General features: G+C 43.0%; 1 protein-coding gene across 3 annotated transcripts in view; it reads right to left on the minus strand.

The window, feature by feature from the left end:
- Positions 1-20,542, minus strand: part of AKAP10 (A-kinase anchoring protein 10) — a 504,896-nt gene that overhangs the window by 186,676 nt on the left and 297,678 nt on the right. For all 3 annotated transcript variants that reach the window (XM_086955011.1, XM_086955012.1, XM_086955009.1), the window contains exon 5: positions 16,376-16,474. In XM_086955011.1, coding sequence (XP_086811137.1) covers positions 16,376-16,474 — 99 coding nt within the window. The remainder of the gene's footprint in view (positions 1-16,375; positions 16,475-20,542) is intronic.

Consider the following 20,542-nt stretch of genomic DNA (forward strand, 5'->3'; position numbering starts at 1 on the left):
GCCTTCTATTGTGATGTTACAAACAGAGCAAGTTCTGCATTTGTGATGCCCTTTGACTGGGCTGAAGCCGAACAATGTACTTTGTGTTCCTTTTTTTGGAGGAGGCCAAGTGGAAGTGATCTGTTGCCCTATACTGCGTTTTTTTTTAGAGCAAACAGTGGTGGTCCAATACTGGGTATTGCATCTTCTACCATGTGCCAGTGATTACGAATGATTTTTTGGACGGGGTGCGTGTAAGGTCCAAATGTAGAGACACACACTATTCGATCTGTGGGTGGTTTTTTTATTTTTCACAAGTAGATGTTCTCTGGGAGTCCAGCGTGCCCTTTTCATAGAGTGCTTAACCAACTTGTGACGATATCCTCTATCTTGTAGTTTTTTTCATAAGTCTTCTCCATATGCCTCGAAGTCTTGCACATTGGAGCAGTTCCGTCTCACCCTTAGGAACTGTCCATAGGGGAGATTGCTTTTGAGGTTTCTCGGGTGGTAGCTTTTATAATGCAATGCATTGTTTTTAGGAACTGTCCATAGGGGAGATTGCTTTTTGAGGTTTCTCGGGTGGTAGCTTTTATAATGCAATGCATTGTTTTTATCCGTCTTTTTTAGGTACAGGGAGGACAGCAACCCTTCGGGTGTGTATTTCATCTCGACGACCAGGAATGGAAGTGATTGACGGTTGTATGTCCGACTGAACTTGATGTCGGGACTACGGTTATTTAACCATTGGTTGAATTCTTCTAAGGCCGTAGTAGTTCCTTCCCAGATGCACCACACGTCATCTATGTACCTCAGCCATTGTTTGATGTGGATACTGTATGGATTGTTGTTGTAGATGTATTTTTGTTCATACTGGGCCATGTACAGCACCGCCATCTCCGGCGCGAAGGGACAACCCATCGCTGTACCCTTCACCTGAAGGAACAGCTCATCTTCAAACTTGAAGAAGTTTCTTTTTAATGCCAGCCCTGCCAGCCTCAAAATCAATTTGGTGGGTACCCTATGTGGACGTTGTCTCTTTTCCAGATAGACTTCTATGGCTTCTAAACCATCTTGCTGAAGGATTTGCGTATATAATGACGCGACATCCATTGTCACTATGATTGTGTCGTGGGGTCAAATTGGAAACCCTCCACCTTGTTGATAAACTCCATTGTGTCGCGTAAGTATGATGGTACTTCAGGAAGGAATGGCTTCAGGAACACGTCCACAAATTTGGACACAGGTTCCAAAATGGAATCACATCCAGAGCAAATCTGTCGACCTGGTGGCGTTAAGGCATCCTTATGTACTTTCCGTAGAAAGTATAGATGTGGTGTTCGAGGATGTTTTTTTACCAAATATTCTGCTTCTTTTGGATCAAGTATCCCATTTTCCTTGGCATCATTCACAATGGAAGTTATCTCCTGCATTATTTGAGTTGTGGGGTCTTGAGTGATCCGTCGATACCATTCTTGGTTGTACACATGGCTTCTCCCCTCAGTTCTATACAATTCTTTGCACCATAGAACAACGGCTCCTCCCTGGTCTGCTGGCCTGATCACAGCTTCTTGCTGGTTCTTTAATTCCTTTATTGCTTCTTTATGACATTTAGATATATTAGATGGAACAAATGATCGTTTCTTTTCCAGAGCATTCAATGATGACAATACTGTGTGTTGAAACGCCATAATGTCTTTAGACATGTTATGATTAGAAGGACAAAAAAAAGGGATTTGTTTCTTAATCCAGAAGCCTCAGTTTGGATATGATCCGGTGTATCTTTAAAAAACCACCCCAGCCAAATTTTTTGGACGAATTCCATGATTTCCATTTTGACTTTTGTAAAATCCATTGTAGTTCCTGGGACAAAAGACAATCCGAGTTCTAATACCTCCATTTCTGCTTTAGTGAGTACTCGATTTGATAAGTTGATGATGGGGGATTTGTTTATGATTTGTAATGATTTTTGCGAGTTGTCATCTCCCATTGTGGTTTGAACCGGCTTCGTGGTGGTTGTTGGCCCTGGCCAAAAAAAGGCCTTTTCTGCTGATTTCTGTTAGAGGAACCTTCTTCTGGATCGGAATCACCTGTGGACTCTGAGGGGGATGTCTCAGAGAAAGTGAGGAATTTTTTCTTTGATCTCCCTTGGTACGTATTCAAACACCCAGTAGAGTCTGGTCGCGTGTAGAATTCGTCTTTTAAGTAAGGATACACAGTCTCTAGATTGAAGTTCTTTTTGTCTTTCTCAAATTTGTTTGTTTTGAAATTAATTGTATGGTCTTTGAATGTAGCAAGTTCTTTTTCAATTTTCTCAAGTAATAATTTGGCTTCAGCCTCAGTATGAATGTCCTTGGTGGCTTTTAACTGTTCCTCAATCTCTTCTTCTTCCTTTTTACAAATTCTCTGTGCTGTCTCGATGGTATGTACCATTAGATCTCTACTACATTTGGTACTAATACAGCTGAACCCCTTCCTGTATACCGGGTCATCTGTGAAAATCACCGGGACGTTTTTTATCTGAAGTCCCCAGGGAATGGTCCCCGCCTTTAAGTTTGCCAGTAAGAAATGACCATGTAATTCAGTTCTCACGTGTTTCTTTTGTAACCAAATACAATTTTCTGAGACATTCTGTTTGGCTGTATTGCTCAAGGTAATTGATGAAAACAGAGTAGGGTCTGAGATGAGTTTTTGGATGTGGTCCTCACTAAATGATAACGTGTCTTTCTCGAACATACTAAATACCCAGGGATGGGGGATCCCCTGGGTTCACTTGATGAACGCAAGTTCAATTTCACTTTATAGTGATAGCCTGGAAAAGAGACAACGTCCACATAGGGTACCCACCGAATTGACTTTGAAGCTGGCAGCGCTGGCATTAAAAAGAAACTTCTTCTTCAAGTTTGAATATGAGCTGTTCCTTCAGGTGAAGGGTACATCGATGGCTTGTCCCTTCGCGCCGGAGATGGCGGTGCTGTACATGGCCCAGTATGAACAAAAATACATCTACAACAACAATCCATACAGTATCCACATTAAATAATGGCTGAGGTACATAGATGATGTGTGGTGCATCTGGGAAGGAACTACTACGGCCTTAGACGAATTCCACCAATGGTTAAATAACCGTAGTCCCGACATCAAGTTCAGTCTGACATACAACCGTAAATCACTTCCATTCCTGGGTGTCGAGATGAAATACACGCCCGAAGGGTTGATGGCCTCCCTGTATCTAAAAAAGACGGATAAAAACAATGCATTGCATTATAAAAGCTACCACTCGAGAAACCTCAAAAACAATCTCCCCTATGGACAGTTCCTAAGGGTGAGACGGAACTGCTCCAATGTGCAAGACTTTGAGGCATATGGAGAAGACTTATGCAAAAAACTACAAGATAGAGGATATCCTCGCAAGTAGGTTAAGGACTCTATGAAAAGGGCACGCTGGACTCCCAGAGAACATCTACTTGAGAAAAATAAAAAAACACCCACAGATCGGATAGTGCGTGTCTCTACATTTGGACCTCACACGCAACCCGTCCCAAAAATATTCGTAATCACTGGCACTTGGTAGAAGATGCAATACCCAGTATTGGACCACCACGGTTTGCTCTAAAAAAAACAACCCAGTATAGGCCAACAGATCACTTCCACTCGGCCTCCACCAAAAAAAGATACACAAAGTACATTGTTCGACCTCATCCCAGTCAAAGGGCATCACAAATGCAGAACTTGTTCTGTTTGTAACATCACAATAGAAGGCACATTATTTACTGACGGTAAAAAATTCTGGCGTCATGATCAATTCACCAATTGCAAATCTAAATATGCAATTTATGCAATCCTATGACCATGCCAAAAAAAAAAACATCGGCAAAAAGACACAAGAAGTGTGTCGGCGAATCATCCAGCATCGCTCAAGGATCAAGAACAAAGTTCTAACAGCGCCACTGGTCCCTCAGTTCTTATAACTAAACCACAGTCCAAATGATTTCAAATGGACAATCTTGGCAGTGATAAGGACGTCTGCAGACGTGGGAGGCGACCATGATTCACAACTAGCGCAAAAGGAAGCTTTCTTGATTATGAAATTCGACACAGCCATGTCTGGTTTGAATGAACTGTCTGAATTAAGCAACTTGCGATAATATACAGATGAGCCTATGTCCCGTGAGGATGAATTTCACGGGACTACAAGTATATCCGAGTGTTTTAGAGTCTTCGAGAGATCGCACTTCGCAAATGAACAAAAAATATTACAACAACTTGTGGTAATCTTCCCTGTGAGTATACTGTGGACAGTGGATGCAAGTGTTCGGAATTTCAACACTGACAATTGCCCCAGGAAACAACTGGCTGATATGAGTACTCAAGGAGACTTATTTTAATACCCATGGTAATATTGCCAAAAGCAAACTCCAAACACCATAAGCCACTCGAGGGCACCGGGACCATCGTTAACACTGCCCCTTTAAATATATGAAGCCGTGCACAGGCTCGAATCACGTGATGCGCGTTAGTGTTGCACCCAGGAAGTACGGAATGAGACCAAAACCAGAGAACACAACACTCGATTGAAGTAAGTTAACAAGCGAGAGCATGATCCATATATAATAACGGGCGAAAACGATGAAAGGCTGATATAATAACACAGAGATTTGGTTACTCTTCACTTGCAGAATTGAAAAAAGAAAAAGAAAATAGCACAGTCCGCGTGGGTGCCGAGATAGCGGCACCGCGGAGAAGAACACGCCGGAGTCGGAGTTGCGAAATCCTCCGAGGTACATGCATGCACTTAAATATGCATAAGCATGCACCGCGCAGACTCATAAGGAGCAGCCCATTAGAGGGCGCGCCACTATCTGTTAAAAGAGGGACTATGGTTGGACAGTGCTTGTTTCCAGATACCACCAGCCTCTGAGGAAGAAAGAGTTATTCGAAACGAGTCAGGCTGAAGTGGCAGCAGGACTGTAACGGCATCAGCTGGCTGGCGCTTCCATACCGTTTTACGAGGGCTGAGGCTTGGAGCCCTCCGCCGATCCGCGAGTGCATCTCAATTTGACGACACCAGGCTGGAGCACGATATATATATATATCTATATATATATATATATATATATACACACATATATATATATATACATATATACATATATATACACATACATACATATATATATATATATTACCTACTGGCTATCGCCAGTAGGTATATATAGTTAGAATTTTCAAAAATGCCATAGGGAAAAAATCCTATGTCTAATAACTTTGGCGTTTGTGGATGGAATCGGCTGAAATTTTCAGGAAAATGGCACATTTTGTTTCTGAGCAGCCCTTGAAAATTTGGGGGGGTTTCGTCAAGGGGGGGCCGAGAAAAAAGGGGGGTCCCAAAACGCGTTTTTCCCATGTTAATTTCCATAGGGCGGTTGGACTCACTTTTAGCTCGAACGGCTGAATGGATTTGCACGAAACTTGGCAAAATTGTAGGGACTGTTAGCCCGATGTGCCTTTGCTAGGTCTCAATATATGTGCTCCAGTAGTTTTTGAGAAACTAACGTTCAAAACAAGATATATATCTGTAACAGCGCTCTGGGCAGCGATCCGGTCCGCTTACTTTTCGCGAAACGGAACTTTGCGCGCAGAAAGCTGATTGGCTCTCCGGTGTCTGTCAACATTCTAAACAGTCCGGAGCGGCCGCCATCTTATCTCTCGGTAGGATCGAGAGAGAAGAAGAGGTGAAAAACGAAGGGGGAATTTATTGAAAGGGGGCAAGGTATACCCCTCTTGACCCCCTAGGAATGTTGTTGGGGTTATTAAAGGGTCCCGTGGGGAAAATAAAAAAAAAAATGATTTTTCACGGTAGAAGCGCTTCACGGGCCGCGAACTGGGCCGCAAACTGGTAGCGAAACGGGAATTCGCCATTTTGTGCTTCGTTAATTAAATTACTAGGTATAAGGGGGTGCGGGAGACGTATCCTAATCCCCTATGTTTCCTGAGGGTGGCTGAGGAGGCTCATATATGTTGATACATCTCTTCCAGCGGCTGTGCGTGAGCTTTTTTTTTTTGCTGCGTGACAGTCCGGAGCGGCCGCCATCTTATCTCTCGGTAGGATCGAGAGAGAAGAAGAGGTGAAAAACGAAGGGGGAATTTAATGAAAGGGGGCAAGGTATCCCCCTCTTGACCCCCTAGGAATGTTGTTGGGGTTATTAAAGGGTCCTATGGGGGAAATAAAAAAAAATGATTTTTCACGGTAGAAGCGATTCACGGGCCGCGAACTGGGCCGCAAACTGGTAGCGAAACGGGAATTCGCCATTTTGTGCTTCGTTAATTAAATTACTAGGTATAAGGGGGTGCGGGAGACGTATCCTAATCCCCTATGTTTCCTGAGGGTGGCTGAGGAGGCTCATATATGTTGATACATCTCTTCCAGCGGCTGCGCCATCTTGCCTTTTTTCCAATGCCACAATTTTGTCGTGCACGGCAGCCATTTTAGATGCCAGGCTGGTCCCAGGCTATCACCTACCCCTGCGGATGTAGTTTATGGCCCCAGCTGTAGAGAATTCAGACATGCCAACCCTCCCGATTCAGGCGTGAGACTACTGATTTCAGTGCTAGTCTCCCGCCTCCCGATTTCTGCAAGCAAAAACCCGGGGGCATATTACGAACAACTAGCGATAATTTTTGTCTCTAACTTGTTTAGAGACAAAAATTATCGCCGCACATCGGCGATTTTTATCGCAGATAAACTTTGCTATTATCGCAGAAAAGTCAGCGATATTCATGTATTATCGAGCAAATGCTCTTAGCCATGTTATCCACCTCCTATTGGATAACATGGCTAAGAACTGCTCAGGGCAGGTGTTAGATTTTGGAGATATTCGCGCTTAGCGCGAATATCTCCAAAAGTTGGTAATAGGAGATAGCGATGTTAGGGACTGTTTCCAGTCGCTAACATCTTGGCACGCCACTTTGCATGTCATTAGTGATAAGTATCACTGACATGCAAAGCGGGGCCCAAGATGGTCGCTATCTCCTTTTAGCTGTCACTAACTGGTGTTAGCGACAGCTTGGTAATAGGGAGATAATTTTATCTCCGCTTTCATGGCTTTTAAAGCCAAAAAAGCGGAGATAAACCCCCTTGATAATATGCCCCACGATTCCTTGGGGGTTTCAGCTGACAGGGCTTGGTATTGTGTTACATGGTAATTTTTCCAGGAAACGTCAGAGGGTCGATGCAGGGGTTCTAGAAGAGGTGATAAACCATTTAAGCCTCATGAACAAGCGCATGGTCTTTTAAAGATTTGTGAAGTACTCGGGGCGGCGGTGTGTGTGTGCCCTCTTTCAGGAGCGGGCGGGGGGGCACTGCCAGCAACTTGCCAGGTCAGGTAGTGTTCAACACGTGCATCACCCTTTCTCTGCCTGCTATTGCGCTCCATGCTTCGGAAAGGTAAGAAAAAGAACGTGCATTTGAGTTTGAAATGTCCGATCCTGCAGCAGCACACTTCCAAAGCCCACACATGACAGTAACCCGATTCAAGGCCCCATTCACCCGTTTTTAAAAAAATAGATAACACTCCAACAAAGTAAGATTATAAAACTTTATTAACTTTTAACTATAATGAACGGAACAAAAACTGTAAAAACATTTAAACATTTTTCACCCCAAAAAGCAACAATGGTCAGAAGCTGTCTTTTGTGCGAATAGTCCCAAGGCAGCACAACGTGCAGAGTTCTGGACGGCACCCAGGTGATGTCGCCTGGGTGCCGCACTGGTTTTGGGATCCTACAATGCTGCTCCGAAAATTGGCGTGGGGCGTCCCGGGTGGTACGGGGGGAGGCCTCGTCAGTAGCGGTCTGTTGTGCGAATAGTCCCAAGGCAGCAGAACGCGCTGAGATGTTGATGGCACCCAGGTGATGTCCAGTAAACTGCCGCACTGGTTTTGGTATCCTACAATGCTGCTCCGAAAATTGGCGTGCGGCGGCCCGGGGGGGGGGGGGGGGGGGGGCGTGTACGAGGCGGCGTGAACGGGCCTCCCCAGGTGGCGGCCATCCAGCTGAGTTGCGCCCGCTCTTGCGGCTACAGCGTCTCGCTCACCATGTTGTTGAGTTGCTCCCACTCTTGCAGTGCAGCGATAGGCGGCTGCAACATGACTCTTAAAATGGCGGACGGCTCTTCGGTTTTGGGCCTGGTCCACTGAAATGGCCCTGGGACACCTTGGAACTCGGACGCTTGCCTGCTAGGGCTTGGGCTCCATTCTCGAAAAGCGTCCCCTCAGCCGTGAAGATTCTACAAAAGTCTTGGGGGCCCCCGACTCCCGCAGGCTTCCGGTGGGGAGCGGCTGCCATGATTGCTCGTGGAATGACCACGACGGAGCCACGAGATGGTGGTGCTCTCATGCTGACGCCAGCTTCAGTCTGAATGATCCAGAAACAAGGTGGGGCTTTCATCGTTTGGGAAAAAAAAATGTTCTAAACCAATGAAAAGTGTTATTTTTAGGTCATATGACCAAACCTTCCATCTTTAGGAAACCAAAAGTAAAATGAACCAATGAAAAGTTTTATAAACAAGTCACATGACCTGTTCTGCGGCATAGGGCTACAAAAAGCGTAGAAAATCCGTTGGCACGTGAGGCGGCGTCAGTAGCGGACCGATGTGCGAATAGGCCGAAGGCAGCACAACGCGTCGAGATCCGGATGGCACCGAGGTGGTGTCCAGCAAATTGCCGCACTGGTGTGGCCATCCTACAATGCTGCGCCGAAAGACGGCGTGTCCAGCTGAGTTGCGGTCACTCTTGCGGTACAGTGACTCGAACGCGCCGAGATCCGGATGGCACCGAGGTGGTGTCCAGCAAATTGCCGCACTGGTGTGGCCATCCTACAATGCTGCGCCGAAAGACGGCGTGTCCAGCTGAGTTGCGGTCACTCTTGCGGTACAGTGACTCGAACGCGCCGAGATCCGGATGGCACCGGGGTGGTGTCCAGCAAATTGCCGCACTGGTGTGGCCATCCTACAATGCTGCGCCGAAAGACGGCGTGTCCAGCTGAGTTGCGGTCACTCTTGCGGTACAGTGAGTCGAACGCGCCGAGATCCGGATGGCACCAAGGTTGTGTCCAGCAATTTGCCGCACTGGTGTGGCCATCCTACAATGCTGCGCCGAAAGTCGGCGTGGGGTGCCCCGTTGGCTTATGAGGTGATGTCAGTAGTGGACCGATGTGTGAATAGGTCGGAACCAGCACAAGGCGCCAAGATCCGAATGGCAAGTCCTGGATGTTGAGTGCCTCAGTTGAGATTTCTGAGCAGTGCTTGTAAGATTGTCTGAAGCTTATTTGCACATGCTGCAGCTTCACTATTGCCCTTGTGTGGCCAAAGGTCGCACATGACATAGGCGGCCGGCTCCCGAGGTCCGGCGGAACTTTTTTCCTTTTCCTTTCTGCTTCTTTTCCTACAATCCGTTTCATCTGAAGACACGACCAGGTCCCTGAATGTGTGCAGGGGGACGCTATTGATTGAATGAAAATGGCGGCTTGACACAAAGCTGACTCAAGCGTTGCTGTTGATGCTATACAGACAAAAATTGGTTTTCAGTTTGTACATTCTTCAGGATTTTTTTTTCTATCCAAGTCTGATTGAGAGTTTGTAGAAAAATGGCTTCAGATTTTCCACATACTACTCTTCAACATTCTTCCTAAATGTAACAATGTGAAACTCACTAGGAGAACGGCTGTTTCTGTTTCCTTTCAAAATGCTGCCAACAATATTTTCTGAATGGAAGACACCATCTTGTAGCATAAAGGGCCGAAAGGGGTTCTGGTCTGGCCGATGGTTGGTGGAGACATTTTGACTATATCTTGGACCTGCCCGGCCTCGCACAAAATGACGCCGGTATAAATGGGACTCGTAACTCCTTGCCCGCAAATGTATATCTAGAAAATGTTATTGTAAGTGGCCCTGTCTTATTTTAATTACAAAATGTACGTCCACCGATTCCGCAACTGTTAGACACCTTAGTTCTTGCAACCTAATGGCCCGCTCGTTACGTTCCTCTACAGTGTAAATGTCTCCTCATCATATACGATTTCAGTTTGCTCCGTGGACGGCCCACGTGGTTATAGGCCCGTATTTGTATACTGACATTTTCACAATAAAGGTTTTTAAAACAAAACACGGTAGTAGTATTTACATTGGTAAAGTTTTTACTTTTAGTCACTGTTTTCGAATCAGTAAAAGGCAAGTGAAATAAAGCAGTCCAATTACATGACGGATAAAAGGTATAATATGTAGGAACGCAGTAAAGATCAATGGTCAAGGGCAGTTGTGTTTTCCACTCCTGCAACATAAAGTGATCGATAAGAATCTGATAATCAGGCGTATCGGCGACTAAGACAGCAGGCCGAGTATCTTTTACTCAACGGCTCCGTCATGGAACGAAGAAACGCCCTTTTTCTCGAAAAAGGAATATATTTTACTTGCAGGACAGTTGTACATTTTCCGGGAAAGTACATTAGCCTGGAATATTATAACATATGTTTTAAAAAAAATAATGTTCGAAAACAATAAAAAGCGTAATTTTTAGGTCATATGACCAAGCTTTCCATCATTAAAATAACAAAAGTAAAATGAACCAATGAAAAGTTTTATTAACAAGTCACATGACCTGTTATGCTTACGTTACGCGCTGCGCGCGCGCCTCGGATCACTTCCGGGTGCGCTAACGCGGCGTGTCATATAACGCATTACGCGACAACGTAGGTCAAGAATATAGTCAAAATGTCTCCACCAACCAGCGTTCGGAACACAACCCCTTTCAGTAGTCCAAAAAGTTCTGTTAAATGACAACAGAGGGGACAGGCAACAAGAACCATCAGTCAAAGAGGGGAGGGCAAGTTCTTCTCTTCCGGGTCATGTTGGGGCGCTACCGGAACTGATCGAATTGGTAGTCTACAGTGTTTCTGGATGTTTCAGACTAAAGCTGGCGTCAGCATGAGAGCACTTCCATCTCGTAGCTCCGTCGTGGCCATTCCACGAGCAGACATGGCAGCCGCTCCCCACCAGAAGCCTGCGGGAGTCGGAGGCCCCCAAGACTTTTGTAGAATCTTCACGGCTGAGGGGACGCTTTCGAGAATGGGACCCAAGCCCTAGCAGACAAGCGTCCGAGTTCAAAGGTGTCCCAGGGCCATTTTAGTGGACCAGGCCCAAAACCGAAGAGCCGGCCGCCATTTTGAGAGTCCTGTGGCAGCCGCCTATCGCTGCACCGCAAGAGCGGGAGCAACTCAACTACATGATGAGCGAGACGCTGTAGTCGCAAGAGCGGGCGGTAAACAGCTGAATGGCGGAAGAGGCACAGTGTAGCAAAAGCGGGCGGAATGGCAACTGAAACGTAAAGGGGCGCCCCACTACAGCTTGTCTTCAGGTCAAACGGATTGTGGGACAAGGTCCAGAATTGAAGAGTCATCAAAAGGCAAAAAGTTCCGCCGGACCCCGGGAGCCGGCCGCCTATGTCGGGGGCGATCTCAGGCTATACCAGTGCTATAAGACTTGGGGAGGGTGTCGGAGCCAAGCGTCTTCTCCGAGTCCGTGCCATCACACCGTCCCTCGGGGGCCTCCGTCAAGCGGTTTAGGGAGGTACCATATAACATTGTTTTCAAATGCAGTCAGGTCCACAAACGACCCTCACTTACTTTGAGAATAGTGAAGCTGCAGTAGGTGGAAATAAGCTTCAGACAGTCTTACAAGCACTGCTTTTGTAAACATTTTTTGTTTTTTTTGTATTTTTGCACAGTTTTATATTTTTTTTTTGTTTTTGATGGAGGGGAAACAACAAAGCACAGGCATTGAAAAAGGCTCAAACTCAGAACTCTGAACTATGGCACCCAACATCCAGGAGCTTGCCATCCGGATCTTGGAGCCTTGTGCTGTTTTCGACCTATTCACACATCGGTCCACTACTGACATCATCTTATAAACCAACGTTATGTAAATAGTTTTTTAATAAAATGTTTTACCCTGTTTCTTTGCTGGTGTGTTGTCTATATTTTTAATATTTGCATAGGGTTTGTCGTTATTTTGTGCGGGATGGGTGATGGAGCCGAGCTGTCTTGCAGCCCTCATGGTGTGGAGCTCAGTTCATCTCACTATTTTCGTATTTCTCATGAAGGGTTGTTTATAATATTTCTATTTTAGCGAGGTCAAAAAAAGATCCAATTAGTGGCGTACTGATTTTGCTCGATTACTTTTATTTTTTTACACGATTTTTCACGATCTGCAAAGACTAAACAGAGTATTGCGACTTTGTGCTTGTTTGTAAATAGAGAATGATCCAAAGAGAACCAATTCTAAAACAGTAAATGCTTGGATAACAATCAATCAAATGGAGAGACAAGCAGGCACGACGGATTACAACGGGGGCAAAGGCCTGCGTTAACTACCGTTCACTATCTGCAAAGAGAGAGTACTACTAAGAGAAAAGAGGGGAGGGGGGGGGGCAGCGTTCAAAGCACATCAGTGTGCATAAATACGAAAATGTTTTTATCTATCACGTACTTGACATTTTAAAGCTTTTCATATTTGCTATTAAAAAACCAATGAAATTCACAGAAAAAACCATAGGTTATAGTGGATATATAGTTAGGAATTTGCATTTACAAAACCTTGAAAATTCAATGAAAAAACCATTGGTTTTAGGCCATATATAGTTAGGGATTTGCATTTACAAAACCTTATTTTACTCGCATAAAACCATTGAAATTCCATATATAGTGATAAGCGCTAACTATATATCGCGCACCCGCAATCCACTGCTGATGATGTCACATATTACATCATTCATGACATGGTTAGTGACATCACTGATGACATCACTGATGACATCTCAAATTACATCACTGATGACATCACTGAAAACATCTCATTTGACATGACTGATAACATCACTGATGATATCATTCATGTGATAATACGATGAACCTCTTCAGACTCTAATATAACCTTAGATACAATCAGTGTAAACAGACACTCACAGACTGTCTCTCATCCATGGAGTTACTCACACACCTAGTCAGTCATGCAAAGAATCAATCACACCTCCATTTCCTCAACTATACAGTTATACAAACTTTACTTATTCAAACATATACTAACACATATTTACTCTATTATACAATCCCTGATACAAGTTCACAATGATCCATACAGCCACTCACACATTCACTGGCTCTTATGCACAGTTATTTATATATGTCAACTCTCACATGTACTGTGTTTTACATATGTACTTACTTTGACATGTAGCACTGAGATATCCATTCACTCACCAATACACTCATGCACACAGTCAACCGCCCATACAGCTGTTTCCACATGCACTTTTGAAACCATACATCTAGTGAATCAACTGCTCACACATCTATGCACAGAATCATACACCTCCCAGCCACCCACACACACACTCAGTATCCCATACAAATACTTGGGCAACCAATGAATAACCCATATAGTTACTCATATAGCTACTTATCAACACATGCAACAGTTTACAGAACAACAGACATAATGATGCACAAATTAAGACAGTTTAGTCACTAACCCATGCACTCAGTGAGACACATTTAATCACTCACTCATACAGTCAGTCATGCACCTACTAAATCCTTCATCCAGACACTTATACATCCACTCATTCTTCAATATGTAAGACATATTTTAACTTTACAGAAACATACAGTCACTGGATGTTGTCATCAGTGATGTCATCAGTGATGTCATTTGAGATGTCATCAGTGATGTCATCAGTGATGTCACTAACCATGTCATGAATGATGTAATATGTGACATCATCAGCAGTGGATTGCGGGTGCGCGATATATAGTTAGCGCTTATAACTATATATGGAATTTCAATGGTTTTATGCGAGTAAAATAAGGTTTTGTAAATGCAAATCCCTAACTATATATGGCCTAAAACCAATGGTTTTTTCATTGAATATATATATATATATATATATATTTATATACATATATATACATATACATATATATATATATATACATATATATACATATACATATATATACATACATATATATATATATATACATATACATATATATATATACATATACATATACATATATATATATATATATATATATATATAACAAGAGATTCTGCCCGCCCCTTACTATGGCGGAACTCCAGGCACGGACCTCAGCACTCTAAAAGAAATGTACACAATCTCACGCAGCGTTAGTGGATGAAGCAGTGTAAGTTTATTTGGTTAAAGAATCCACAAAATACACAGATATATATATATATATATATATATATATATATATACAGTAGACTTACTTAAAGGGGCTTTTGGACAGCTTTCTTCATCAATTGGTCTGTTGGTGTGTCATTCAGGTTTTGCTTCCGCAGTTACAGCATACATCATGGGCTAGGGTGTCAGTCCACTTCATTCACTTTGAGTGACTGCATTTTGCCCTTTCACAAGGAGCACATTTACACACCAGCTAGTTTCCTTCTGTGCTAATGTTTTTTTTTTATGTATTAATTTGATATTGCCTTTGTGCTTAGAGTCGGATGTGACAGCAGGACGCTATACCAGATGAGAGCACAGGCCATATTCTAAGCTTTGTATGTTCCTGTCTCCTTCCAATGCTGTTTTAAATGAATTCTGAAGTGTCCTTTGTTTACTGTTCGACTGCTGGTATTTCACAACATAACAGATTGTTTCCATTTGAAACTGTTCTGTCTTAAGTTATGGAAAGTTTCAATAAGGGAACCAGCCTTTATCGTGTTTAATTAGCAGCACCTGTAACATGTTTTATTGCCTTCTTTCTTTTCTTCTTTTTGTTCGTTCCTTCTTCCTTGTTTCGGTCTTTCCTTCTTAATTTCATTTTCATTCCCTTTCCATTTTTCTTTCATTCTTTCATTACTCCTTTCGTTCATTCTTCCATTCCTTCTTTACATTTCTCTTGTATTCTTTTGTTTTATATTTTTCTTTCTTCATTCCTTATATCTTGCGTTCTGTCTTTCCTTTTTTGCCTTCCTTTTTCCTTTCACTTTCATTCATTCTATTCCTTCTTTTCTTTCATTCTTCTGTCCCTACTGTCACATTCTTGCTTTCCTTTATTTTCATTCCTTCCTTACCTTTTTCACGCTTTCCTTTTTTCTTTCGTTCATTCTTTCCCTTTGTTGCTTTATTCTTTCAACAAGTATTTCCTACTTTCTTTCTCTTACCTTTTCTTTCCTTCCTTTTTTTCACCTTCTCAGATAGTTTAATTCTTTCCACCATCCTTCTTACCTTCCTTCTCTATTGTCTTTCTTTCTCTCCTGCTTTCCTTCATTCTTTCCTTCTTTTTTGGTTTAATTCCTTCTTTCTGGCTTTTTGTCTTTCCATCCTTCTTTCCTTCCAGCTTCCTGCCTTTCTTTTCTTCTTTCTAGACTTCATTGTTTTTTTCCTTCTTTGTCTTCCATATTTCTTCCTTTTTTCACAGGCAAGAAGCAGAGATCCAATGGCACAGCAGTTGGCCTTTTTAGTTTTGTTACCCAAGTTACTTGATTATACTAACATTACGTGTATGACATAGCAAGTGTAAGAGTTTTCAGTCACACTTCATCTATTTGACTGTGGTGGACACATTCACATTTTTCTCCAATCCACTCGAGCATAAATCAAGGGGCAACGCCTCATGCCATTCAGCCTTTGGCTGATTTCACTGTAAGCTATGGCATCTTTAGTCATTGTTTGTTTAACCCCTTGCATGCTGCCGCGATTCTGCGCTTGTGCGGCACATTCCGATCGCGGGTGCGGTCATGACGGCCGGGAGCCGTCATCAGCACACGAGCACTGTGTGCCATGACAGCTCCCGGCCGTCATCAGCATGCAAGGGGTTAAGATTGACAAATTCCTGGCAGCTTGTCAAATAATAAAGCTATGACAAAACAATGCAATAATTGCCAAGAGGCTGGCAGACGTCAGACCTATTGGCTTTGCCAATGCGTGTTATTGACAGCATTTCATTTCCAGGAAGGATTTCTCTTTTCAGAAGCTCAACTCCATCCCAATCCCCGATGAAGTGCCCAATTCCAAAACTAAGGCTGCTCTTGAGAAATCTGATATACCCAGAGGAGGATTCCCCCGGTCATGCTTACTTAAGAAGGGACCACGGATAACAATTGTCAGTAACAGGAGTAAAATCTGGGCAAAAGGTGTACATGCAAACATTTCTAAACTAGAAAAGTACAACAGGAATGAACATGCTACTCAGAATAGGACCAAAAGACAGTGATTAGAATCATGCAAGAGATACAGCTGCCTTAAATCACACAGCTTTCTTGTTTGCAGACGGAAACAAGCTCCTTGGAAAGCTTTGTTGTATGGAACAAAATTCTTACCCACTATGTCTATTCTCATCGTCTCAGTGATAGGTATTGGTTTAGCAGCATCCGGAGAAATATATTTGGTAAAAGTATCAACTGCATCCTTTTCTATACCTGAAAAATACAAAAAGGTAGGCGTCAGGACCAACCTTAAATTCAAAGCTGTTAAGAGGGATAGCAATGACCAAAAAAAAGCAAGGTCTTCACAATTCTTCACTTCAAATGTATTGGTTTAACTTAGAATTATGTGGCAGATTTTAGATGCACTGGCATCCAATACATGTTCCAGCAGAATACGGTTTTGGACACAGTCATTAGATTATTAACTTCAAATCTGTGCAACGTCAGTTTATGAGATCAACACGTCCAGACTCACAAATTCAGAAGTGAGAATTCCCAGAATTCACGAGACGTGGAAGAACTTTGACTGATAGGTTGCCATTCATCGGGAGAGTTTCTATAGGGTTCCTATAAGTGCAAAGAAAGTTGCGGACTTAATTCTGACACATTTAAGATTTGATAATGAAATTTGCATTGAGTTGAGGGTCCATACAAGATGGATGGTTGAGGAAGTAAATCATGTGTTTTCTGGGATAGAAGAATAAAGAGTGCAAACAATGGTAGACCACTCAGCGCAATGGTTCCATGATCACATACGCCAATCTTCTTCAATCATGTTCTGAGCAATTGATAACAGACGCAAAGATCGCCGTGATTTCAGTTACGACGAAATATTTAAGTTTACAATAAAGTTATATTCCAAGAGTTATTAATGAAAGCATTGATCCTGTATAAGAATGTATTGAGTTAGACCTTACAACGTAGTACATTCCTCACAAAAATCTAGTGCAGCAACCTCAAAATCCAACAAAGCTTCCAATTGCAAGACCATTAGAACAAACACTGCCAGGTCACAGGGAGTAAAAAACCAAAAGCAAACCTTCAGAAATCATGGACAGGCAGTTTATCAGGTGTGGAATGCACAAAACATGTGATGTGGTGTGACCCCACCAGCTGAATAATGTAGATGGATAAGAAGTGCACTGACAGGACTGTACGGACTTGGGAGCATATGGCTGTATCCTTCATGCGTAATGGCGGGGAAGTACCACCGAGCATGAAAGACAGCTCAGGCGTAGCAGTACCTTTGAAAAACAAGCATGCATGAGTATTAGTTAAAACCGAGTAGGCAGCATAAGAAGGCTTTTCGAGGGGCACATGAAAGAGAGTCTGGAAAGTTAATCGGAAGAGGAGCAGTGCGTTGCCACAAGAACATAAGAACAAACACATGTAAAAAAGTGAACCAATATGAGTGGGGGAGAGGCCGCAGGATTTAACCACACCATAAACTAAGCATAAAACTCCAGCAAGTTTGCATAAGGTAGACCCTACAAAATGCACCATTTGATCTAAATAAGAGATGCCGGTAGCCACCTGTCATCATTTTACATATGTGTAGGAAATTGGGCTGTTAATTGTATGTGTGTGGGGGAAGGGCGAAGGTGGGGGTTGGTACACCACTAAAGTAATACTCCGAATCCATGTCAGTGTGAACCTTTTAAGTCACTATTTAACCTGAGTTCCTCCCACTGGTAGGTATGGCACAGAGCAGACTGGCTTAATTTGACAGGCTTAACTTAGAGGCAATGTGTTAAATCTTTATACAGTACGAAAACAGTAATAAAGTCAAAAAGCAAAACAATAAAAAAAAATCCTAACAAGTATTAGAAAAACTACAGTGAAGGTTAGGATACAAAATTACAACAACCTAATAAGGTGAACCAGTGATATGATTTTTATTACAAAGCGCCAACGATAGTCAATAGTCGTGGAAGACAAGGGCCAAGGCACAATTCGGCGCTGACTGAAATCGACAGCGGGTCGGATACACTAACCAGGTTCGTCCCAGTCAAGATTTTACTTTCTGATTTTAGCCCTTTATGTCCCCGTCCAAGCCAGAAGAACAATTCTACAGTCCCTCAGGGCCTTAGGGGAGGCACTTAGAGACTAACATGGTGGCAGGTGGAAGTCAATATGAGAGTCCAGGCCAGGTCCAGTTGCCAGCTGGGCAGTTGCAGGAAAAAGGAATCTTGCAGCTTGTTGTGTGCCTGTAGCTTTAACAGAAGGTCAGCCTTATGGTCCTCTGGAGTCCATTTCTTTGTCTTAGGTAATAGAGGAAGGGCAGTTAGAGTCTATAGGGCTCTTCCCAGGGCATACACAACACATCCAGTTCTCTACTATCCTTCCACAGTTTCACAAAGTGTTCTAAAGTAGTTCCTGGAGATGAAACGCTATCCTTAGCATAAGCTAGTGAGTGGGAAAGACCCCTAGGGATGCCCTATCCAATGCGGTAAGCTTTCCTAGAACTAAGCCTACCCACTTAGGGCATTTTCACGATGTCCAAAGAGTTCAGCCACACTGAACTTAGGCTGTGAGGGCTAGGGGTGTGGGTGGGGAGTGTACTATGGTAATCCTAGTTTCCTCCCACATACAACACTATCAAGTTTCAGGCAGTCCTGGGCCCAAAACAACCTAGGAGACAGAAGTCTAGTAGAACAAAGCTGAGTTTTCAGCACCACACATGGCATACCCAGGAACTGTTTTGACATCATGGCTTTGTCCTTTAAAGTGCATCCCAAATGTTAGATGGAAACCTAGCAGAACAGGCTGTGACATTTATGTCAAAAGATGCCCACTGTGATTGGGACCTCACTGCATGGGAGGACAAATCAAGGGCCCTGCCCAAGTATCAGCTAGCATTTGCCTGTGATAAGGAAGGCCTTTTGCAGTGCACCCAAAGTGTGATATCAAAAGCCCAAGCAGCTCGGTCAAGCAGGATGTGACATTCAAGCATGACTTGATACTTTAATGTCAAAAAAGATCTTCACTGTCTCTCCTGTATGTTTAGACGGGTCATCTCTGAAAATTCATGTCCACTAATTGTCTGCTATTGGGAGCACGTTCACACCTCATTCATGCTTATTTAAATGATAATTAATGGCTGGTGAAGTGGGAGAGGAAAATGCAGTTTTAGCTTCCAGTGACTCTGGGCTCAAAGTTACTTTTCTGTAATGTTTAGAAAAAATCTGACTTCACAATTGAGTTGGATTTCATAACTATTAAAATTAGTTGTTTAATTTCCTAGCTAGCACCATTCCTGAGATGCAGTATTTAGTACAAATGCCTGTGTTTTCCTATGGAACAATCAGCCTGGACAGTGAAAGTACCTAGCTTTGAGGTGCTAGTCACTGTAAGGACATGTTTAACATTAAACATTGACATATCCTACTTTTAAATACCATGCACCTTGCCCTATGGGCAGTAAGGTCTACTTAGGAGTGACTTATTAATATTTAAAAGTAAGGTCTATGCATGTCAAAAGGGGTTATTTTAATACCTCGAATTTGCAGTTTTATAACTGTACAGCCATGCTAGAATGGTACGTCTAGATACAGGTTTAACAGACCTACTGTAGCAAGTGTCACAATGAATGCTGCATCCAACTGGTAACATTTAATTTAACGGCCCTCGTATACTGTGGATATTATTGGTACCATATACTTATGGGCAAGTTTAACCCCTTCCATGCTCATGACGAGCTCAGCTCGTCATGAGGCACAGTTGAGCTGTGCTGATGACGAGCTGAGCTCGTCATGAATATAGGAGAGTAAGAATTTCCAGCACAGGGGAAAAATAACCACAGCAGCGATGTGGTTAATACATCAATCAGGTGTATACCAATTTTACCATGCAGAAAGAAAGGGTACAAACACTGTAGCTCACGTTAGCAGGTTAAAAGTGCACACAATTCTATATCTATCAAAAATAGGGCTCAGGAAAAAGGCATTAAAAAAACTGAGGTAACCCAGCAGAAACTGCAAATTTCGAACAATGAGATTGTCCCGTCCTCGCTGATTACTAGAAGGCAGTAGGGGTCAGATATAAAGAGTATGTACATATAAACATTAAGCTGCAATCACATGTATACCTACTAGGTAATAATGGCAGTTGTTTCAAGAAAAGAATGAAGATGAAATGTATACAGCTCATGCTCCTACTTGCTAGAAGGCATACAGCGATACACCGATTCACTGGTTGGCGTTTAGGGATCCCAATGTAGAAGGTTGGATAAAAGATGCAAGAAAATGAATGGATACTAGTGGAGGAAATATGGATCAAACT

This window comes from Lissotriton vulgaris, chromosome 2_1 (assembly GCF_964263255.1).
Source record: "Lissotriton vulgaris chromosome 2_1, aLisVul1.2, whole genome shotgun sequence".
NCBI classification, from domain to species: Eukaryota; Metazoa; Chordata; class Amphibia; order Caudata; family Salamandridae; genus Lissotriton; species Lissotriton vulgaris.